The following is an 8,635-nucleotide window of genomic DNA, read 5'->3' on the forward strand; positions in this document are numbered from 1 at the left end:
TAAGACTCAGAGGGGGTGTAGCTAAAGACCACTAGAGAACTGGGACACACTAAACTCTGAAACCCTCCAACATGAACATCTGAATAAAGGACACAGGAGCGGCAGTGTGAGGTTTGGGGCAGAGTCTGTGTCTCCCATGGAGAATGGACCAAAATAATGTCAAACAACAATGAAATCGTTAATATGCTTTAAATGGTTCATTTGACCAGATCCTCCTATAAACAAGCTCTTTCTGTTGAAATGAACCTCCTATTGTTTCACTGTAGCAGTAAAATGTTTTTCTTCTGTTGAATTTGAATAAGATCAATCACATCTACATCTGACATAAATTTGCTGGTTGAAACTATTTTAAAAAAAAAAGTTAAAGAAAAACAAACATGTTTAGAAGAACAAACCTCATAACCCTGTTAAAGGAAGAAGGCGGTCTTTATTTATCAGCAGGAAACGATGAGCAAAGTCAGATCAGTCAGAGCCGCCATGATGGAAACATCTCTACAGTTTATTGAGTGTAAGTAAAGAAGATTTATTTATTTAGTGATAATTCATTTTCTGTTCTGATAGAAACTGATTCTAGAAAAGATTATTTAAACTGTGTTTATATTTACTTTCCTGGAAACATTATTTGTATTATATGAGAAAGCTCAGTAGAAAAAAAAAATTTGCTGTCAGAGTTACTACAGTTGCTGCAAACTGCTTGATCTGTAAGCAGTTTGCAGCAACTCAAAAGGCTTAAAATGTCGTCTTTGTGCAAAAGATGAAATAAAATAAACTGTTTGCGGAAATTTAGACAGCAAATGTCAAGTCCTGGTGAACCAACAGCTTTACATTGAGTTATTTTATTGTAACATCAAAATCTCTGAGCTTTAAATCCACAATGTACATAAAAAGCATGTGGTAGTAATTAATTTTTTAAATTACTAATACATGTCATTTCTATTCAGTTGTGACTTTACTGGTTTGCTGCAGCATCAATAAAGGTTGGTAACTTTTACAGTGTTAAAATGTTTGAAAATGTATTAAAAAATATTAAGCATTACAATAACTATTTCATTTTGTTAAAAAAATCAACAATTATTAAACTCATGAGTACATTTCACATTTCAGTCTCTCCAGCTGCTCTGACTGTGAGTCCCAGCAGATCTCAGTTCTTTGAAGGAGAATCAGTGACTCTGACATGTGAGGATGAAAACAGCTCTGATGGAGGAACTGTGAGGAGAAACACAACCAGAGGAACCAGGAAGCGATGTGAAGGATGGGGCAAATTAATTGGTTCTACCTGCAGCATCAGCTATGTTTTAGAAAGGGACTCTGGCCTGTACTGGTGTGAGTCCATGTCTGGATCCTCCAGCAGCAGCAGCAGCATCCAGCTCTCTGTCTCTGGTAAGATCAGACTGTGGAGTTAGTGTTGCTGTGTGGAAATGGATGAAATGCTGTAGTTTGTCTCTGTGTTGAGGTGGATCAGTGATCCTGCAGAGTCCTGTCCTCCCTGTGATGGAGGGAGATGACGTCACTCTGAGCTGCAGAGCAAAGAGTCCAGCCCACAACCTCCCAGCTGCTTTCTATAAAGATGGCTCCTTCATTGGTCATGAAACTACTGGTAACCTGACCCTAAACCCGGTGAGGAGATCTGATGAAGGCCTCTATAAGTGCAGCATCAGCGGTCAGGGAGAGTCTCCATCCAGCAGGATCTCTGTGGAAGGTCAGGAGGTTCAATCATCCAGCTGTCTGAGTCCTGATACATGTTTAATATTTAATAAATATTTATATTTCAGAGAAACCAACCACCTCCTCTTCACCTGCAACCACTCAGCCTCCTCCTCTGCCTACTAACTACACTCTCTATTCTATTGTCTGCATCATTGCACTGGTTTTACTTCTGCTACTGGTTCTACTGGTTCTACTGGTGAGGCGAGGAATTCATAGGAAATCTGACAGTAAGAGACTCTAAATATATTATTAATGTTTGTTTTACTAAATAATTTTAGATGTACATTTAAAAAACTATTATAACCATATCCAGTAGTTTTTCCATCTCCTTTTCAAATCTAAATCACATTTCCAAACAGCTGATAGTTTCTCATTAGAAGGTTTTATTCCTGTCAGATTCGTTGATTTAAACAAAGTTTTTACAAAGTGAATTAATTTTATTTTCTATTCCAGGTGAAGGACAGGAAGTTGAAGATGACAGAATCATCTACAGTGATGTCAGAATAAAACGGCATCATGAGAATAAAACATTAAATAAAGGTCAGTTTGTGTCGTTTACATTGTTTTACTTTATCAGGATATTTTATTATAAAAAAGCAGACCATTTCAAAACTGGAAGATTTGTAGGTTATTATTTGTTTTACTCTGTTTCAGTTTCTACAAGCTGTGTAGTTAAAGTTTTACCTCGTTTTCAGGATTGAGGCTCAGTGGATAAAAGATTTAAGATCAAGTCCAGTTTTTATTCCTGTCATGTTGGTTTGGTTCAAGTTGCTCAGAGTGAATGTGTCTCTAGTCAGGAGAGCATTAGGTCATAAACTTGGCCCAGGAGTTCCTGACAGACCAGCTGTGTGTAGATATAGATATATAGATGCTATCCTGGGTCATTTTCAGTCACATTCTATACAATAAATCCTATTTGTTCATGTTTAAAGTGTAAATAATGTTCAACAGACATAATATTTTGAAGTTATAAAGATAAAACCATACTAACATCACTAAAGCTGATAAAATTGGCATCATCTGATGTCTGATGGAGAAACCAGAACCAGAACCAGAACCAAACAGGTCAGAGGTTCTTATCACTGCTGAGGGTTTTCATTTTTAACTCTGAAGTTTTCATCACCATCTTTATGTTTGTAGTTTCCATCTTCATGGATAATATAAACTGATTGTATCTCATCATGTCAGTGACTAACAGATCATCTTCCTCAGAGAAACGAGATGAAGACGAATCTGGACCAACGTGAAGGAAACTCAGCAGCTGGTCAGGAGCCCAGACATTCAGGGCCTTTAGAAACACAGAGCATAGACCTATTAATGCTGTTAAACTTGGTTTCATGGTTTCACCAGAGATAAATGCAGGACATTAAGTTGTACATTTACATGATAAAGTTAATCTGTAAAAGTCCACAGACTCGTCTTCATAGATGGTTTTTCCTCTGCTGAGCCTCACAGCCTCTAACAGCCTCTGTGGTTTCCTGCTTCAATGTTTCACCTAAATATGGAACAACAATCATGTTTTCCACAGAAACCAGATGATAGAAACACCATCAGTGTCAAAATGCTTCAATTAATGTTTAAATAGTTTTATTTCTGCCTTTTGTCTTGATTTTATTCCCCTTCCACAAACCATGTAACCTTCAAGTGCAGCTCAGAAAAAATAGTTTCATTTGAAATTCAGAACAGAAGAAATATAATTATTTTAGACATTTGCTCAATATTCTGACTTTAAGTCTTCAGATATGAAAATATAATTATTTTCTGGTAAATTAACTCAGTATCTCTCTGTCATGTCATTATTGTCTTTCTAAGCAGCTGATTTTAAATGGAAAACATTTTTTTATGATTTTGATCTTTGCTGCTGTAATATTGATTCTAAATAAAAATCAGTTTTATTGACTGTAGCTTTAGATTCTGTATTTCTGTTTATAACATAAATGAACCATTTCTTGTTTTTCTGATCAGAAACGGATCCAGCTGCCGTTTACTCTGCAGTGAGAACAGACGACATTAATTATGGACAGATTGTCATCAAAAACAAGAAACTAAAGTCAAAACCAAGAGGTAAAAATCTCCTCAATTATTTTCATTCAGTTTTAGGTCATAACAGCTGGAAGGTAAAAATTAATGTTCCAAAAACAGTGAAACTGTTTTTAGTTTTAATTTATGATGTTCTGTTATATAAAGGATCATAAATTACATCCAGTTTATCAATTAATTTAACTAATGACATTTCAAAGGGATTATTGATTATAGTTCAGTATTTTAGTGAATATCTGAGTTCTGGTCTCTGCAGCTCTGTGGTTTCCTGCTTCAGTTTCACCTCAATATAGACATTCATATCTACAGCAACATGAAGCACAATACAGAAAAACATCAGAGTAAAATTAATGTTACGAGTTTAAATTAGTTTTATTCAAACATTTTAGAGGATTTTTGTTTAATTTTGTTCACTTTTCACAAATCATGTTGCCTTCAAGTGCAGCTCAGAAATAATTATTATGTTTCTTTTGGATCCTTGTTTAATATTCTGACTCCAGTTTTAAAAACTTTCTTCATGTGGAATCAGGACGGTCAGATTAAAGTAAAATATTATTTTCTGGTAAATAAACTCAATATCTCTGTAGCATGTCTTTATAATCTTTATCAGCAGCTGATTTTAAATGGAAAACATTTTTTTATGTTTCATCTATTTTGTGATCTTTGCTGCTGTAATATCAGTTTTATTGCATGTAGCTTTAGATTCTGTATTTCTGTTTGTTGTAACATAAATTAATCATTTCTTGTTTTTCTGATCAGAAATGGATCCAGCTGCCGTTTACTCTGCAGTGAGAACAGACGACATTAATTATGGACAGATTGTCATCAAAAACAAGAAACTAAAGTCAAAACCAAGAGGTAAAAATCTCCTCAATTATTTTCATTCAGTTTGAGATCGTTGCATATTTTATAACTGTATTATAACCAGAGGACTTGAGGTTTAATGTTCCTGATAAAAAAATAATTAAAAGTTCTAATATTTCATAATGGTTAGATTTTTTATCTGAAGTCAGATTTTCTCTCATATTAAAAGAAAAAGGCTCCATAATGAGACGTAACATCTGATGTTTAACATTAATTAAATGTTCATGTAAACGTTTCTGTTCAGAATCAGTAAAAACTGCATCACTAATTTTAACGACTGAAAGTTTAAAAACCAAAAGGTCATTGTGAATTTCAGCATTTCAGATTTTTACTGACTGAAATATAAACTTTCATCTTCCACAGTAAAACTGAGTCGGTCAGATTTCTGCTGCGTTTGTTGAAATAAACTGGAAAGAATTAAAATCTGTTTGTGATGAAAAGATTCAGATCAAATCTGGAGCTTTGAGTTGGGGAAGAAATGAGGTCAGACTGTTAGAATCAACCTGCACATTTTCTTAATAAATACATCAGTTATATCCCTTACATTGTTATTTTAATCTGTGCTGGTTTCACATTTATTGATCAAGTCTTGTTACTCTATGAATCTTTAAAGTATTAAAGTCTTCAGCCTGCTGCTTTCTTCTACATGTAACAAACTGCATCAATGGTAACTAAGTATCTATATTTTATTTCATTTTCTTCCTCATGCTACTCTAACTCGTCGTCTCCTCCCTGCTGAGCCCAGCAGACTGAAGCGTCTCTGTGGTTTTGGTCTCTTGGTCATTTTGTTCCATCAGTTTATTTTCTACTTTGTGGTGAAACGTCAGTTTGCTCAGATACATTCTGGTTTCACAGCCATGAATTATATTTAGCATCAGCTGCAGAGGTGTTAGAAAACTAAACTCTTCATGAAGCAAAAACAAAGTTTTTTTTAATTAAGTTAATCTAATATTATTTCTGTTTCCTGCAGGTTCTGATCCAGATGCAGTTTATTCCTCAGTGAAACAAGAAGAAACCGGAAGGATCAGAAACTGATCAGAAACTGATCTACATTTATAGCTCTATCATACTTCGATGGCATAAAGTAGCATGTATGTAAACTCTTAATGTGTTTCATTGAAATGTAATTAGTCTAATTATTAGACACTATTTACAATGAACTCAAATATTATTGGAATGTATTTAGATTTATTAAGGTTTACTAAAATAAACCTATTAAAAATACTACCAAAAGTACAACTTCAGAAAAGTATTGTTTAAAATGTACATTTACACAGATACATGCAGCATCTATTTTAAAATCATTATCCAAAGTATAACTTTAGTAACATATTTAATTAGAATTTAAAGTATATCATAGAAAAAGTAGATACTTTCAGAAAGTGTACCAAAAATATATTTTAAGAAAATACTAAAAACTCTTTTAGAATAATCTTAATAAATATTCCCACTTGATAACATACTAAAATGTACTTCAGAAAAATAAATATATTTAAAATATAGTTTAGTATCTAATTTTTTCACCAGGGTGAAGCTGAGTGGCTGCATGATGAGAATCTGAGAGAGTCTGAGTTTAGACAGTGAGTCAGATGGAGGAAGAGACAGTTCCTCCAAAAAGAGCACGTTCTCATGCATGGCAGCACTTTGACTTGATTAACCACAGGAAGTCAAGTCAACAGCACCTCTTCCAAGCTGCAACACCTACAGGCCAAAAACCCAGAAACCAGGCCCAGTCCAGAACCTGCTGTGGTTTCCTCTGGTGCTGCAGCAACAAGGCAAGGTACTTTTAATGGTTTTAAAGTATAACAATGTAAATACACATAGAAAATAAGGAGTTTAAAATATCAGAATATTTTTCTTAAACTATGTATTTGAGGTAGGCAAGCTGAACTGGATGAGGTTCTGGTAGACATGGTGGTTCTGGATGGTCAACCATTTAGAGAAGACAAAGGATTCAGAGCCTTTGTCCAGAAGTGTAACCCCACTTCTGCTCTGCCAACTCGACAAGCTCTAAAAACTGTTTGAAAACGAGCATAGAGGCCAGAGAGAGGCAGACATGTGAGCGTTGCTATGGATATGTGGACCTCTGTTAATACAGAGGCCTTCCTTGGAGTCGCCTGCCATTACACAGAATGCAATGAGCAACTGTTCTGCTTGGTGTTGGTCAGATTCTCACTGACAATTTGAAAGTGGCAACAGAGTCTCTTTTAAATGAATGGGGTTTATAATTTATTGTTTAATACCAGAGAATGCAGTCAACATGCTTTCTTGTGCAAAGTTGTTTCAGGTATGAAATGTGCCCTGTTTTGCCCAGTAGTCTAAATCTAATTGTGAAGAAGGCTTTGGATTGAACTCCAGAACTCACTGAAATCAGATTAAAAGCCAGAAGGATCAGAAGATGTTCAAATCAACCTCTGAAGCTCAAGAGAAGCTTCCTGAGCTCCAACAACTCCTGGGAAAACCACCACACAAGCTGCTTCAGGACGTTGAGACAAGATGGAAACATGGAGTTGTACTTATTTTACGTTTCTCCATGAACAACATGAACCAGTAGGAGCAGATTTACTATATAGCTGCTGATCCTCCTTTCATTTCTAGCAGTGAACATGAAGCCATCAGTGAAAGTCTAGACATTCAACCTTCCCTCTACAGAACCGTCAGCAGAACAACATGTTTCTGCCTCAGAAGTCATTTCATTAATTAGAATGATCCAGTCACTTGGTCAGTATTTACAACATTTTCTGCACAGTAGATGTAATGTAGAAAATGTGCAGATTTTGGATATAAAATTCAAGACTCTGACTTTTGGGAATGAGACACATGACCAGGAAGCTGTGGCAAAACTAACTGCAAACTTCAAACCTGCATATGGAGAGGGAAGAAACATCATCACAGGTAAACATGCATTTACTGTTTCTGCAAACACATCACTACACTATATGGATTAAAACTGACTATATGCACTTTTCAGTTTGTGTCAGGCCACCTGATATGCAGCATCCAAGGAAACTGATGATTTATGGGAGTTTCTTGATAGTCGAGTTGGTTAGTTGTTAATGTTATCATCATCTGCAGCATATTTATATTTAAATACTGACCAAAATCTCTTTTGTTTTCTTCTAGGTGCCACTCAGGACACCCAAAGTGTTACTGCAGATGCTGCAGTTGAAGTTTATTTTTAAGGTTTATTGCCTCTAGTGGCCTTTATTTGACAGTGAATTGACAGGAAAGCAGGCAATGAGAGAAGAGGAGGAGAAAAGGTCACCAGGCCGGGAACCAAACCTGCAACAGCAGCATTGAGGACTAAAACCTCCATATGTGGGTTGTGCTGAACCCCTGCACCACCAATGCAACAGCACACCACAGTTGAAGTTTAATATTATTTGTCAGAGCCCTACCTGTGCAGAGAGGGAGGTCCATTTGCATACTGGGCCCAAGCATAACAATTCTTCCACATCGAAACAAATTGGCAGAACAATATTTGCACATCTGTGCCATGCAGGCAGGACTCTCTAATCTGGAGAGGCAGTGAGCCAGAGGAGGAGCAGACTGAAGCCAAAATCAGAGGAAAGGATTCTTTATTTTTAATAAAAATCTTTGAATGTCACTCAAAGCCTCTTCTTGAATGACTATCATGACATCACATAAAATTATAAGTTCTCAATACCAGTGTTGTGTTCAAGACCACCCAACCCGAGACCAAGTCAAGACCAAGACCGAGGGGAGTCGAGACCGAGTCAAGACCAAGACCAGCGGTCCACGCTCCATGACACAATAAAATGTAAAATATGATCGAAATTGCTTCTCAAAATAATCTGAAAGATCCATATTACCATAAAACACCTAGATATTAAATACTTAATACATTTTACCAATATTAAATATTCCATTTATGTGCTAAAATGTGTGATGATCTCGTGCCATCCCTAAAAACATAACGCCGTGGGCATTTGCCCATATTGCTCATATAAGAAACCACCACTGTCTGCACCATTAGCAATTGAGGCAATGCCCTGACGGTAAA

At 35.9% G+C, this 8,635-nt stretch overlaps 1 protein-coding gene and 1 long non-coding RNA gene across 2 annotated transcripts; both read left to right on the plus strand.

Annotated features, from left to right (window-relative positions):
- Nucleotides 1–1,061: 1,061 nt before the first annotated feature.
- LOC106911757 (uncharacterized) lies at nucleotides 1,062–5,850 on the plus strand. The gene is made up of 7 exons (XM_088015617.1): nucleotides 1,062–1,380; nucleotides 1,454–1,699; nucleotides 1,773–1,934; nucleotides 2,161–2,247; nucleotides 3,673–3,771; nucleotides 4,507–4,605; nucleotides 5,582–5,850. The coding sequence occupies exons 1-7, from the start codon at nucleotides 1,083–1,085 to the stop codon at nucleotides 5,644–5,646; spliced, it is 1,056 nt and encodes a 351-aa protein (XP_087871743.1). The 5' UTR covers nucleotides 1,062–1,082; the 3' UTR covers nucleotides 5,647–5,850.
- A 343-nt stretch (nucleotides 5,851–6,193) lies between these two features.
- On the plus strand, nucleotides 6,194–8,218 carry LOC148154415 (uncharacterized). Its single transcript, XR_015766127.1, has 2 exons — nucleotides 6,194–7,656; nucleotides 7,735–8,218. It is a non-coding gene; the product is annotated as an uncharacterized LOC148154415 (long non-coding RNA).
- The last annotated feature ends 417 nt before the right edge of the window (nucleotides 8,219–8,635 follow it).

Source organism: Poecilia mexicana, unplaced genomic scaffold (assembly GCF_051168715.1).
Source record: "Poecilia mexicana isolate PSO_F unplaced genomic scaffold, ASM5116871v1 scaffold_18, whole genome shotgun sequence".
Taxonomy (NCBI): Eukaryota; Metazoa; Chordata; class Actinopteri; order Cyprinodontiformes; family Poeciliidae; genus Poecilia; species Poecilia mexicana.